Source organism: Giraffa tippelskirchi, chromosome 11 (genome assembly GCF_054371585.1).
Source record: "Giraffa tippelskirchi isolate mGirTip1 chromosome 11, T2T-mGirTip1v1.2.pri, whole genome shotgun sequence".
In the NCBI taxonomy this organism is placed as follows: Eukaryota; Metazoa; Chordata; class Mammalia; order Artiodactyla; family Giraffidae; genus Giraffa; species Giraffa tippelskirchi.
Window position 1 is genome coordinate 104,341,229 of NC_137285.1, and position 14,286 is coordinate 104,355,514.

General features: G+C 58.6%; 1 protein-coding gene across 5 annotated transcripts in view; it reads right to left on the reverse strand.

The window, feature by feature from the left end:
* The window catches only part of BCL9L (BCL9 like), a 51,172-nt gene that overhangs the window by 5,113 nt on the left and 31,773 nt on the right, over positions 1–14,286 (reverse strand). For 3 of the 5 annotated variants that reach the window (XM_081541175.1, XM_081541171.1, XM_081541172.1), the window contains 4 exons: positions 4,389–4,774; positions 3,560–3,679; positions 324–534; positions 98–182 (listed from right to left, as the gene is read on the reverse strand). In XM_081541175.1, the coding sequence (XP_081397301.1) occupies positions 98–182; positions 324–534; positions 3,560–3,679; positions 4,389–4,689 (717 nt within the window). In that variant the 5' untranslated portion in view covers positions 4,690–4,774. Of the gene's footprint in view, positions 1–97; positions 183–323; positions 535–3,559; positions 3,680–4,388; positions 4,775–6,031; positions 6,134–14,286 lie in introns of all 5 variants that reach the window. The other 2 variants (XM_081541173.1, XM_081541170.1) reach the window with 1 other exon arrangement.

Here is a 14,286-nt window from a genome sequence, read left to right on the forward strand (position 1 = left end):
GTGAGAGGACAAAGGCAGACCCATGAGATGGTCAGGGGATGTAATGGCCAGTCCACTGCTCACGGAGCCCTTTACCCGGACCAGGCGACACACTCACCTGGTCCAGCTTGGCCCGGGGCACATTCTGCTGGTGGTAGGCGAGGATGGAGTCAGCTCGGCCCTGCAGCACAGCCTCCGCAGCCCTGCACAGGAGGGTCGGGCACACCCAGCTCAGAGCAATGGGCAGGAGGGAGCCCTCCACCTCACCCATCCCACCCCCAGCCAGCCCTGGTCCCCCTGCAGGCTGTCAGGACCCCAGGCTGAGGGATGCTGGGGGCACTTACGTGTTGGCCAGGTGGGTGGTGAAGACGTACACAAACTGGGAGGGGGGCTTTCCAGGGACACCCCCACCTCCGCCGCCGGGGGCATCAGGCCGAAGGCCGGGCGGGGGCCCATGTGGAGGGCCTGGCGCGCTGCTCTCACTGAGGGGCAGTTGAGGGGCTTGGCCGGGACCCAGCTGTGGGGCCGCCATGGCTGGGTCTGCTACATTACAATCTGCACAAGAGAGGAAAGGGAAAGAGGCCCAGGTTTAGAGAAGAGAGCCAGGGGGGAGTCCCCTCACCACCGTCCCATCCCAGAGATGCCCGGGGACAGAGAGGCTCGTGCCCACAGGGTCATCTGGCGCCACAATCTGGCATTTTCTCTAGTCTAGCTTCCAGAGACTTGCCCGAGCCCAGTCTTTGACAAGGACAGCAATTGTGCGGACCGCATAGAGAGGAGACGGAAACCAGTAGGCCCCCACGTGCCTGGTGCCCTGACTATGCCTCTGGAAGTGACTCCACCTTACCATCACACCCTGGGAGGAAGGAGTTGGTGCACTCCACTCAAGAGAGGAGGAAACAGCCTCGGAAGGGTGACAGTACTCCCCTAAGGTGACAGACAGGCAGTGCAGAGCCCTGCGCTTAGCCTGGCTCCAACCCCTCACCATGGTCTGTGCAGCGGGTGTGTGTACGTGTGTGCATGTTGGCCAGGTGAGGGAAGCAGGCAAAGAGCTTGTACAACTGATGGTCCAAAAGCTGAATAGTGTTCTTTCTAGCCTTACCACTAACTGACCAGCAACCTTATCAACAAGATACTTCCTCTCTCAAGGCGTCATTCCTTCATCTGTAAAATGGAAACACTAAACTCCAGTCCAGCAGGAGTGGGGAGGGGCGGGTCAAAGAAATCTATTTTTATAGCAAATTCACAACGGTGTCACAAACTAAAAAAACTGGAGAACAGAGTTACAAACGCCTGACACACTGGGTTCATTCCCCGGGGTAGACTGGCCACCCACAGCACTGAGGGAGATTTTTTTCGTCCACGATCACCAGCTTGACAATAAGTCCTAGCCTAAAAAAGATCTATACTTGGTCATTACTGCTTCCCCTGTGGCTCAGCTGGTAAAGAATCGCCTGCAATGTGGGAGACCTGGGTTTGATCCCTGGGTTGGGAAGATCCCCTGGAGAAAGGAAAGGCTACCCACTCCAGTATTCTGGTCTGGAGAATCCCATGGACTGTATAGTCCATGGGGTCGCAAAGAGTCGGACACAACCAAGCGACTTTCACTTCACTTGGTCATTACTGGGTCTAGTGAGTGGGTGGGCCCTTTGCCACCAGTCAACAGTGGCCCGCAGACAGCGCCAGGACTTACCACTCTAAGTGGACTCCCCTGAACTGGGGAAGTAGCCACTTTTCCACGGCTCAGGGGCAGGCTCCTCTCCTTACAGAAATCTGCTCTGACTCTCCTACCTCGTAACAGCCCTGATCTGGACCCTGTCCCTCCAATTTTACAAAGAGCCAAAAGTTTGGGGGGTGGGGGACTTGAGAGCCAGCCTCAATGTGTGAGGGCTGCCCTGGAGAAGAGAAAGGTGCATATTCAATACACAGAACTAGGACTCCTGGGGAAAAGCTATAGGGAAAGAGGCAGGCTTTGGTTTTTTCTTTCTTTCCTTGTTTTTTTGGCTGTGCTACATAGCATGTGGGATCTTAATTCCCCGACCAGGGATCAAACCTGTGCCGCCTGCATTGGAAGTACAGAGTCCTAACCACTGGCAATCACTGGGCCAGCAGGGAAGTCCCCGGGCTTTATTTCAATATGAAAACTTCTAATACAATGATAACAACAAAAAAGCTAACACTGTTCTAAGTGTGTTGCATGTATCAACTCACTGACTCCTCATAACAACCCTAAGAGGAAAATATAATTTTTACAGATGAAGAAACTGAGCCCCTTTCCCAAACTTATACAAATGATAAGTAGAAGATCCAGGATATAAACCAAGGGGGGTCTGATTGCAGAGTCTGTGCTCTTAACTTCTACATTATACTACCCTACCATTAAGAACTCTTCAAGAATCTAATGGCAGTATAACTACAACAGTAACTGATTGCCTTGGTACTCAGTATGGGATATCAGCAATTTCTTTGATTTCCCTGTGTCTTCATGTTTCTACAATGGTACGGCCTAGTTGTTGTAAAAGTGAACTGAAGAGGGTCTGTCCTGGGAAGCAGTGTATACCCCCATCTACCACTGAAGGGTTTGGCCAGGGTTTGTGAACCACAGTCAGTCCCCTGACGGGGCAGGGGTGCTGGGACCAGGTGATGTTTAAAGTGCCGGCCAGCTGCACAGGCTGTGTCTGATCCCAAACACCATCTCCACAGACATGATCTGCTCCTTCTAAAAACATCTGCTGAGTCTGTCTCCTTTTTTTGCTTCCTAATAACACCTACCTCACAGAACTGTTATCAGAATTAAATAAAACAAAGTAGCAAAGTGTCCAGCTTATTTTCTCTTCTTCCTTTCTATAGTCCCAGCCTTGGAAAAGTTCACAGTGTAACATTCTCTGACTAGTTTCTTACAGCACTGAGTTGTTTCTCCCCACACACAGATGCAAGCTTGGAGGAAAAGCATCAGATCAACATGTACAGGCTTCCCAAGGGCAGGAGTATGTCTGGTTCTCCTCCATCACTTGTTCAAGGCCCAAATACATGCTGATCAGTGCAAGAATGAGAGAGGTGGGCGCCCACCCACACCCACTCCTAGTCTTGGTGATGCGCTCCAGAAGTCAATTAGAGGTTAGGGAAGGGCGCCAGAGACACAGTCAATGTCAGCTCACACCCAGGCTTCTTTAGCACAGCTTTGCAGGTTTCCAGCCAGCTGTCCCGCTCCCAGGGATTCTGAACCGTCACTGCCCTCCCTCTACTGACCAGTAGATGGCAGCAGAGGCCAGGAATTCACGGGAGGTGTAGCCAGTGTGGTTGGAGAGGCCACCTGAGGTTCCACCTACCCCACCCAGGTGCCTAAGGACAGGGGGCTACTGAACACCTGGAAGGCAAGGATTGAGCTGTCAGTGCTGGGGGGTACTGAGTAAGAGATAGGAGAGGAGGAGAGGAAGAGCCTGGGGCTCCTGATCCCTTGCTCCTTTTGGCCCAGCCTGGGTCCTCGAAAGCCCTAGTTGAAGAGAGGGAGGCTCCCTCAGGGCAACTGTTCCCTGGGGTCACCATGGGCCACAGCATCCTGGCAATGAGGGGCACTCACTGTGGGTGGCCCCAAGGGGCTTGTCGTCCTCCTCGCTGTCCGGGCCTGAGCACCATTCGTCCCCGCTGTACGGCTGCTTCCGCTCCAGCACACAGCGCCGCTTACTCCGGGGTGCCACCTCTGCCCAGGCAGGCAGGCAGGGGTCAGAGTGAGTGAGTGAGTGCCCGGGAAAGCCCATCCTCCGGGAAAGCCCATCCTCCTACACCCGGGGGCCTCCCCAAGCCCATTCCTCCAGATGCCCCACTGCCCAGTGCCAAGGGGGCACTGCCCAGGCGACAGTGGGCACTTTGCCAGCCGTTGGCCCCCACCACAACACCATTTGTTTCTGATTTCTCTCTAGAGCCCTGCTGCCTGTCTCCCCTCCCCCACACAGCACCAAGCCCAACGTAATCCCCAACCACAACTGGTTCTAATTAGGGCTGGGGGGGAGGGGGAAGCTGCTGCTACTCTTCCAGGCCCCAGTGCCTGCTCCCACCAGCTGGAACACCAGGAGGTTCCTGGGAGGTGTGTGGGTCTGCGCCTCACCCCAGAGCACCTCCTGTTTCCCCTCTGGGGGCTCTGGTGGGAAAGCAGGAAAGGCCTGAGGCTGACCAACAGGAGGCCCCATCACTCTGTGTGGCCCTAAGGATGAAACATCTCCACCCAGTCCTGAGAGAATGAGCACATGGGTGGGCATAACGCAGGGCGGGGGAGGTTAAAGAGGCTGCCCCCGCATAAATGCTGGAGAGGAACAGCAAGTGAGGATTAGGCCAGGGGTGCAGAAAGATGCTCTCTCAGCCCCTATGTGTCTAGGATGATGGACGATGCTGGGGTCTTAGGGATCAGGTACCTTTGGCCTCTGAATCCAGGGATGGGGTCCCAGCCTCTCGCTGCTCGCTGGAGTCCACAGACACGCTCCGCTCCCTCTTCACCTTGCCCTTGAGCGAGCTGAAAGGGGGTACCCCTGCCTGGGGGTTCTTCAGACTTGAGTTGCTAGGTGAGATCTGGTTGGCCTTGGCCCCATGGTTCCCCGCCCCCACGCCCTTGGAGCCCAGGTTGCAGGTGGGTCCTTGGTTCACATTCTGGTGCTGAGATTGGGCCCCGCCATTCCCTGTCTTGCCATGATTGGTCAACTTATTTTCTGGGTGCATTGGCTTGGCTGGGGCAGGGGGGCAGTGGCCGCGGGGGGACAGCGGCGGGCTCCCTGGAGCTTCTCTCCTCCTGGGGTGGGGTAACCTGAGAGGTGGAAGAGACATGAAAAGTTAATCGTAGTGTCAGGGGTGTAGCAGGCCTGGATTTTTATCACCCCATCCTGCCTTACCTAATGGTTGGGGAGGTGGGAGCTGAGTGGCATCTTAAGACCACCAGCTATCCCCTATCTCCCTCCACGGCTCCTCAGACAAGGGCTAATGCCCTTCTCCACTTGGGGAATGAAGATGGGGCCGCCCCCTCCACCCTCCAGTCCCTAAATGAAAACCAGGGCCTTAGATTGGCAGAATCCAACCCGCCAGTAGCCCCAGCATTCATCAGACTGTAAGCCTCCATGGCAACCCTCTCCACTAGCACCTGACCAACACTTAAGCATTCTCTCTTCAAGGGTTTGCTGTCTTCACACTCCTTCCAAGGCCCCCCAACCTCAGCTTCCATGTGTCCCAACACCAGCAGGGAAGGAACTCAGGACCCGGGGGTCACTGCTCATTGGCCCAGCCTCTTTTCCCCTTGGGGAAGTGGGAAAAAGCACACCAGATTGTGGTGCCCACTGGTCCAGACAGCTCCCCAGGGCAGGAAGGGAATGCCTTTAGAGGGTGCACCAGCAGGTCTGGCCGGCAGGCAGGAGCAAGAGGAAAGGGGGAGGGGACTGGTGTGCGGAGCAGACTGAAACCAAGGATTCCTGCAGCCTAGGCTGCGGGCCCTTTAAGCTCCAGCCCGCTCCCCCCACCGCCTCCCCCTCCCCGGAGACCTATTAATAGCCGCTGGAAAGATCACATCACGGGAGAGGATATTTATCCCCCCTCATTCCACACCAGCTCAGATTTATTTCAGCTCTGCTGTCCTGCTGCTGCCGCCTGGCCCTGTCTGCCGGCTTCTCCCGGGGAAGGGGAGGGAGGCAGGCACCGCCCCTCCAGCTCCCACCCCCAGTTAGACCGAGGCCAGAGGGCGCCAGCGGACCCGACAGCGGGGCCGGCGGGGGTCTGCTCAAACCGTTTTTAAGAGGGAAGGGCTGGAAGGGACTAGAACAGCAGGCTTAGCTGCTTGCCATTCCCTTCTGTCCCCTGGGCTCAGGCGCTAAAGCTGTAGGCTCTTGCCTGGGGGCAGGCCTTCCGATTCTGACCCCCCCTTTAGCCCACCGGTGGCCAGGAAGCCAGGTACCCGGCTTGGGGGAGGGTGAGGGGGGGTGCTCTCCAAGCCTGCACGGTTCAGCCCCATCAACACTGGGCCCATCCCTTCCCCTCACTCCACACACACATCCCGCCCTCCACGACACCCACACACCTTGTCTTGTTAGCCAGGATCCTCATGGCTCCCACACACAGTGGGGCTACGGCCCCTGTGCGTGCCCAGGGCCCAGCCAGGTACTCGGTACTGGAGCAGGGACTGCAGCAACAAGCCCCAAAGAAAAAACTTGTGACTTGGGGAGGGGGTGCGCGGAAGGGAGGGGAGACGGGAGGACCCGACAGCCCTGGGACTAGGGGACTGGACAGGGTAGGGTGGGAACGGCCGGGAAGGATTCCAGGTTGGGGTCTGAATCCATCCCTCCCGCACTTTACCCTCAGGGAGCTTACAGTCTCTAGCAAGGCCCCCGGGGCCGCAGGGGCAGAATTCACTAAAAAGATAGGTTGCCACGGTGCCCGCGTGGGGCGGCTGAGAGGCCTGTCAGGCCCCCAGTGTGCGGGGTCCTCCCGCCCCCAGGCACGCCCCTCACCCGGGGGAGGGGGGAGGGGGGCGGGGGAACCCCTGGCGCCCCGCCCCAACGCTGCGCCCGGCCCCCGGGCACCGGGGCGGGAAGGGGGCCGAGGGTGGGGGGCGATGCCCCGCCCCCAGCTCGAGGCCTAGCCCGTGCCCATCCCAGCAGGCCTAGGCGGGCAGCGAGAGGCCTGGCGGGGCCTCGGGGCTGCAGCTGGGCTCTTCTGGAGACCAGTAACGCTGGCTCAGATTCCTCCCCGACCGCAAGAATGCAGGAGCCTCCCCTCCCCCCCGCCCCAGCACCCTACCCCGCCCCCTCCGGCAGAGCCCGAGCGCAGAGGCAGAGCGAGCGAGCGAGCGACAGAGCCAGCGAGCCGGGGAGCGGGCCACGGGCAGGGCTGCAGCGTGCCTCTCCCGGCCCCGCACGCGCCGCCCCGACAGACACACGGCCAAGTGCGGCGAGGGGCCGGGCGCGCGCCGCGGCGGGGCCCAGGTTCAGCTCCGCGCCGGGCAGGAGCCCCGGGGACCCACCAGCACCCGAACTCTGGGCTCACACACACACACACTCGCAGCTCACACGTGGACGGAGAGACAAAGGCACGCACGGAGCTCAAGAAACTAGAGGCGCGCTCAAACTCCGGCCGCGGAGGTGTGCGGGACGGCTAGGGAGGCGCTGGCCGAAGCAGGAGCGCAGAAATAGCCGGGGGCGCACATTTCCAGAGGCGGCCAGAAGGCAGAGAGGGGGCACGTCAACTCATTGAACAGATGAAAAGACTGAGGCCCGACAACAAGGGAGCCATAGAGAGCTGAGCCCGGTAGTGACAAAGGAACACACACGGGGCCAGAGATACACCAACCCACAGACTTACACAAACACGGAAGCCTCACCCGACTGCCCCCGGTCCTGTCCCCCCGCCCCTCCCGCAGATCCCAGGGAGGGGTGGGGGAGGGGAGGAGCCTTGGGCCGGGAGCTCCATCCCGGTGACAGGCCCAGCCAGACACCGGGGCACATTCCCTGGCGGGCTGCTGCAGGCCGGGCTGGGACCTGGGAGGCGGGGAGGGGCGCCACACCAGGGACCCTGTGGGAGTCTCACCCTAACTTAACCCCATGGCACGTTGGCCTTCTCAGCGGAAGATGCCTCCGGTTCAAGGCCTGGCTGAACAGCAGCCGGTGGCCAGTCCCCAGGCTTGCATCACGTCGGGGGAGAGGTGAGGTGGGGAGAGCCAGAGGGCACCTGGGCTTAGGGGCAGGCCCATGACTGACATGTGTCCCAGGTTTCCCCTTTCCCCACCTCGCTGATCCTCAAAACTACCAAGCACCTGCCACGGCAGTATTTCTATCCCCATTTCACAATGAGGAAACTGAGATCTGGGAGAAGGAAGTCAGAGGCCCCTGGGTCGCATGACCATTACATGGGCCTACCAAGACCCTGTTCCCCTGGTGTTTCCCCTGCACTACAGTGTCTTCCCCTCCAGTCATGCCGGCTTGTCGGCACCTGCATCAGACAGATGGGCTTCCAGCAGGGCAAAGGCTACCCACTTTCCTCTGTTTACAGCTTCAAATATTGGGGCATTTAGTAATTTGGGAAGGGGCTGTTAGAAAATTCACCCTCTCCAGGGTACCCAGTGGGGCCAAGGCTCCTGTCCAGAAGAATCTTGGAGTCGCCCTCCCCTCTAGGACTCCACCCCCTCGCTCCCACCCAGCAGGACGAGCTGAGTCAAGTACAGATGAGTCAGGACTTTCCCATCTCACACCTCCCCCTTTTGCCCCTCAGCAGCCCTCCCCAGATCACAGAGACCCTCCTTCTCTATGTACTCACAGTCCTGGGAAGAAACCTGAAAAGCCCTGGGGATGGAGGCAGGAACAAACAAACAAAAGTGAGGGGGGCTTCTTGGCACCAGGCCAGGAGCCCCTGAGATGGGTGAAAGGGATGCAGCTCTTCGAATACAGATCTGGGCTCCTCTTACACGGGATGGGGTGGGGTGGGGTGGGGAGCAGTGACATGCTCACAAATAGGGAGCAGGTGCCAGTCACCTGAGTGAAAGGCCAGGAGCAGACCCATGAGAATGGATGGAGCCCAGGAGGCTGCTGAGACAAAGCCTGCCTGAGATCTTGCCCTCCTGGTGCAATGTGGGGGGGCAGAGCAGTGACCTAAGGGTCAAAGTGGACCTGACCTCAGCTGTGGCAGGGAGACCAGGAAGGCTTTGATGGATGCCCAGGGCCTCCAGGTGGGACTGGCCAGCTCCCTGCTCAACACAGAACTGCCACAGGTATAGCACACAGGAGTGGCCACCTGGCTCTGTTGAGCTGCTCCCACCTTGGGAGCCTCTGCTTGATTTGCCTACCAGCACACCCGTCTCAAAGCCCAGCTCAAAACCACCTCAGACAGGCACTGAGAACACTGCTTGGAGGGTCCATGCTTCCATAGGCAGTGGGCAGACACCTCTAGAGAGGAAATGGGCAGCTAGGACCCTGTGTGGCTGCAAGAACAGAGATCTGCTGGGAGTATTAGGGGTGGGATCCTTGGCCACTGACCTAGGGAGAGGCAGCCCCCAAGACAATGATGTCCTGAGTCTGCTTTCTCCAGGGTCCCTAGAAGCTCTCCTCTATCACCCAGGTCACTTCCTCTTCCTGAGGTGGTGACTCAGCGGGGTGGGGAGGTCAAGGATTCCTAACCCAGCAGGAAATCTGCTCAAGAACCAAGGTGTTGCTGGGGACCCTCTGTGTGGGGACTTCCAGGGTTGGGGAGGCCTTCCCCTCACCCTGGTTCCTAGCAGCTCTCCCCACTTCCCCCCACCTCCTGCCAAAGGAGACCATGCAAATCAGCCATTTTTGTCTGGGAGTTTCCAGCCCCACCCCACCTGCAGCCCCAGGGTGATGTCTGGCAACCCCAGCCCTGCTGGGACATGGAAATTCCTGGCCCCAGACCCTCCAGCCTGGGGTCTTTGAAGGGTGCTTCAGGGGTGAGGGGCGGATTCTGCCCTTGTGGGGACCACCAGGCAAAGTGGCATTGCCTGGACAAGCTGGAGGTCGCCTCACTTGGCTCCCATAGCCAGGGCCCCTGTGTCCAGGCCTCAAGAAGCAGTCATAGCCTGGCAGTGGGGTGCCCCCAAAGGCTACTGCCCAATCCCTGGCTGCTCCCTCCCCCAGAGGGGGAGGCGGGGGAGGAGGTGGGGGGCACAAGGAAACAAGACAGGGCAGGAAGCCCAGGCAGGCGGCGGGCACTCTGGGCCAGGCACAAACAGCCAACACAGGAAACCACAGCCCACCCCCGCCCACCCCACCCGCTCAAAGCTCTGGGAGAAAGGAGTGCCAAAAGCCTGGTACCCCAGCGGGGGCAAGGGCCAGGGGTTAGCCCGGGGCAAGGGAGGGGCAGAGGCTCTCCAGCCTTCTCTCGGCCCCAGACCCCACCTGGGGAGGGGGAGAGGAAGCCAGGCTGCCAGGGAGGGTGCTGCCTCTTTAAATCCACCGAAATCCTGAGCTAGGCCCAACCCAGCTCTGGTTTCACAGGAAGGAAAGGCACTCAGGAGCCAGTAGGGCAGGAGGTGGTGGCTGGAATTAGCCCCACCGGCCCAAATATATCTGGTCTCCGCCTGCCACCCCTCTGGCACTTCCTGCCCCCTGGCACCTGCACCACTGTAGGGGTGGGAGAGGGTCTAGGGGCTACTCCCTCCCCTGTGGGGGACCCCGGGCTCTCCAGGTGCCCTGTTGCTGCGGACACGTGGTAGGAGGTGGCGTCCCCAGCCTGGATCCCCAGAAGAGAGGACTGGACAGGGTAGCTCCCTGGGGACCCTCACCTGGCCTCTATCCTCCAAGGGGTTAATCGGACCCTTTTTTTTGGGGGGGGGATTAGGGGTGGCCCAGGAACCTCCTCCAAACTGCCTGGCGGCTGGGAACAATGGGGCCATTGTGGGAGTTGTGGAGTGCGGGCAGACTGCTGGCACAGGCAGCGCACCAGGGGCGGGACCTCACCCAGAGCCCGCCTGCCCGCCGGGCTCTCTCCCCCAGGTGCTGCCAGCGACAGAGACATCCTCCCAGCCCTCAGCTCGCCGGCCGGGCCTTGACTCCTGGGACCAGCAGCACCTGGAGGGCCCTCGAGCTCTGCCCACGTTGCCATCCAGACTGCCATGACCCTACAGGAAGCAGGGGCATGTGGGCCAGGACGGGGTGGGGGTGGGGGCTGATGAGACAGGATGTATGCCTGTGATCCTCCTGCAGGGAAGACAGGAAGGCCAAATGGGGTTTCTGGTGTCAGTCTTGGCACCCTCAGGCCAGAAGGGCTTAGGGGATTGTGAGCGTGGTGACAGGCAGGGTCCCCTGCCCCCAGGCCTCCATTCCTATGCTCATTTCATAGACCTGCTCCCCAGGAGGCCCAGCCCTGGCAGCCTCCTGGCCCTCTGGGGCCAGGACATCGCAGGCAGTGTGAGTGATGCAGTGGAATGAGAGGTGGGTTTGCAGTCAGGCTGACAAGGGTGCCAATCGCATCCCACCCTCTCTGAATGACAGGACTTTATCCGTCCCTTCAGCCCTTAGAGCCTCAGTTTCCTCATCTGCAAAATGAGGATCAAGATATCAAGTGAGATGCTAATAGCGAAACTAGCCAACAGAATGCCTGCGACATAGCCCTCAACAAACTACCTTGGGCCATGATGCCCCCTTATTTACCCTCTACATGGTACCCCAATCCATGGGCATTTGGTAAAGATGGGCACTGTCGAGAGATTTGCTTTTGATGGCTCAGTTGATAAAGAGTCTGCCTGCAATGCAGGAGACCTGGATTCAATCCTTGGGTTGGGATGATCCCCTGGAGAAGGGAATGATTACCCACTCCAGTATTCTTGCCTGGAGAACTCTATGGACAGAGGAGCCTGGCAGGCTATAGTCGATAGGGTCACAAAGAGTCAGACATGACTGAGTGACTTTCAAGACATCGGGCCCACAGGCATCATCTCAGTGGTATCAAGTACAAAAACTTGGCTCGTCCTCTGTCCTCACAGAGGCCAGGTCCCTCGGGCAAGGACTCCTCTGGGCCTCACTGGGTTTATCAACATACATTCAAACCCAGAGCATGAATCCAGAGAGCAGTTGTCCATTCTCTTAGCCTCAGGGCTGTCTCAGAACCCCAGGAGAAAAGCAAAGGGGAGTTTCCTTCCAAAAGTGGCCACATCCCCTCCACCAGCCACCCCCATCCCTTGGCAGTCTCCCTGCAGGGTCTAGGCTGGGAGCAAGCAGGAGCCTACTTTGTTGTCGTGGGCCTCTTTAAAGAGTGGAGGGTCTGAGAGGGTAAGAAGAGCAACTGGGACATACAGTTCTGAAAGTAGAGGTCCAAAGAGAAGACCTGTCCTCTTCTCAACTAGAGAGGGCTGTCCCTCTTGGGGTGGCTCCACAGCCCCCAAAGGGTTAACAAGGCCCTAAAAATAACCTGCTCCCAGCAGGACCCACTGATTGGAACCCTCCAGCCATCTGTTCCCATTTTCTCCTGTTCACATTGGAACATCTGAAACCAGCCCCAGAGCCCCAGCCCAATCCCAAAAATAGCCCCAGCGTGCCCAAGTAACAGGCCCCAGAGGCTGGGCAAAGGGGGCATGGCCGGCCCAGCAGTGAGGCATGGCTTGCTCAGGCCAACACTGATGCCTCAGTCCCAGGCCCATGGAAGGGAGGAGATCCCTCTGTTCCCAGAAAGAAGTGGTGAGTAGAGCCAGGGGCTCCAGCCCACCCCCCTTGGTACCAGGCCAGAGAAGGTCCCCAGGAGTCCTGGAATCCCAGGCACTCTGCCACATCTGATCATTTTTACTCCCAAGAAGACCAAACCATGTGTCTGCAGAGCTTCTCTCCTGGTGAGCATGCCTGCTACCCCCTCCTGGGATCCTCACCCACAAGTTCCCAAGCCTTAGCCCCTCCATCATCCCACTCTCATCCGAGGGCCTTTGGGAGCCTTGCTCACCCAGAGTCACTCAGCATTCTCCCCTGGCCTGCCCCAGGGCACACAGGGTTGAAACAGAACGTTTTCCAGCCCTGCCCATATGTACCCATGCAGCAGAGGAAAGGGTTCCGGGGGTGCCTCTGGATGCCAATATTACCCCACCCCTCCTCTGGGCTTCAGGATGGACTTCCTGCCCATCTGTGTGCGGCAGGTGCTAGGCCTGCCCATCTGGGCTTCTACACATATCACAGACCTTGGCACTGCCCCGCCACACTGAGGGAAAATGCCCAGGCAGGGTACAGGGAATCCAGCGGACCCTGGGCCCCAAGGCAGGACTGACAGCTGCCATCCGTGTCACAGCTCCTCACTGCTATTCTTCTCCCCAAGGAAGGTCCCGGATCCCTTAGGCCAGGGAAGAGAGAAGGCAGCCATTTAAGCCACTGAAGGACAGAGTGTCTTAAAGGCTGTTCAGCCTGGTAAAGGAACAGAGCAGCAGGAGATGGGAGGGTGGGAGGGGTGTTGAAGCTGATCTGAGCTAATAGCCTGGGGGAAGAGGGGCTCAGCCCTGACAAGTGCTGGGTGATGGGGAGGCAGGCAGGTCCTAAGCCCTCAGACCTTTCTCCAGGCCCACAGCTATTTCCCAAACTTGCAATCATGATGCCTGCCAGCACCAGCAGTGGGGAAACTGAGCAGCAAGAAGGTGGGTCTGGAAGGATATTAGAATCTAGGAGTCTCAAGCATTAGAAAGGCTGTTTCTTCCCCACCCCCATCTTCCCCTGCTAAAGCCCCTGGAAGGATCAGGAGTTCCTATGACTAATAATAATTAGGAAAATCTCTAATATTTATTGAGCATTTACTCTGTAACATCAAGCTGCTAATCACAGGCATTATCTAATTTAATTCTCTAATTTAGTACTCTACAAGAAAAGCCTCTTATCCCCGCTTTACAGATAAGAAAACGGAGGCACAGGGACATTGAATAACTTGCCTAAGGCACACAGTCCAAACTTAGAAGAGTCAGGATTTGCACCCAGATACTCCAGCCATTTGCTCTTAACCATTTCACAATATAGGTTCACCCAGGTAGCAGCCCTCCGTGCTGTGACGAAAGAATCGTGCCTCACTCCCTCATTCCAGACTCCCTCCAAGCCTGATGCGCACCAGGTCCTAGCCAGAGGCCACAGTTCCTACCCAGGGCCGAGATCAAAGAGAGGCCACAACTCCCCGCCCCCTCAACACAGGTGCCTGGCCCGCGGGGGCTCTGAGAGTAAAGTTCTTGGGCCACCCCAGCCCCGCCCACCCCCAACCCGGCACCCATCACCCATCCTGGTCCCTAAGAGTCTGGGGAGGGAGCCCGGCAAGTTACCCCGACAATAGCACAGGCCCCCGCTGAGAGGCCCAGAGGCAGAGGAGACTATGGCCCCTCCCACTTCGCAGGTGGGGGTCAAAGGTCAAGTGGGACTCCACTAGTGATGGGTGGAGTCTCAGCCCTGCCCCCCACCTGCTCGGCCACACCTGGCCGCTGCCCCCGTGTTTTCATTGCCTGATTGGAAGCAGGACCACTTTCCTCCCAGTCCCTGGGGGGGTGGTTGCCTCCAACAGGGAGGGTGGGGGGATTCGAAGCCCTTCCCTCCTGAGGACAGTCTAGAAGTGCCTCCTCCCAGTCCTGTACTTTCTCTAGCTTTCACTAGTCTGGGATCCTACAGGCGTGTTTGTTGTGAATTCAGGGAGCTGTTGCTAAGTAAGGAAGGAGGGGAGGGAGGGAGGAGGGAAAGAGGGGGTGGGGTAGCAGTAGGGATAAAGTGTGCGTGTGCCTGCGTGTGTGTGTGTGTGTGTGTGTGTGTGTGTGTGTGTGTGTGTGTGTCTAGGGGCCAGGGCAGAAACCACATTACTGTGGCTGGTGGCCACCCTGGCTTTGAC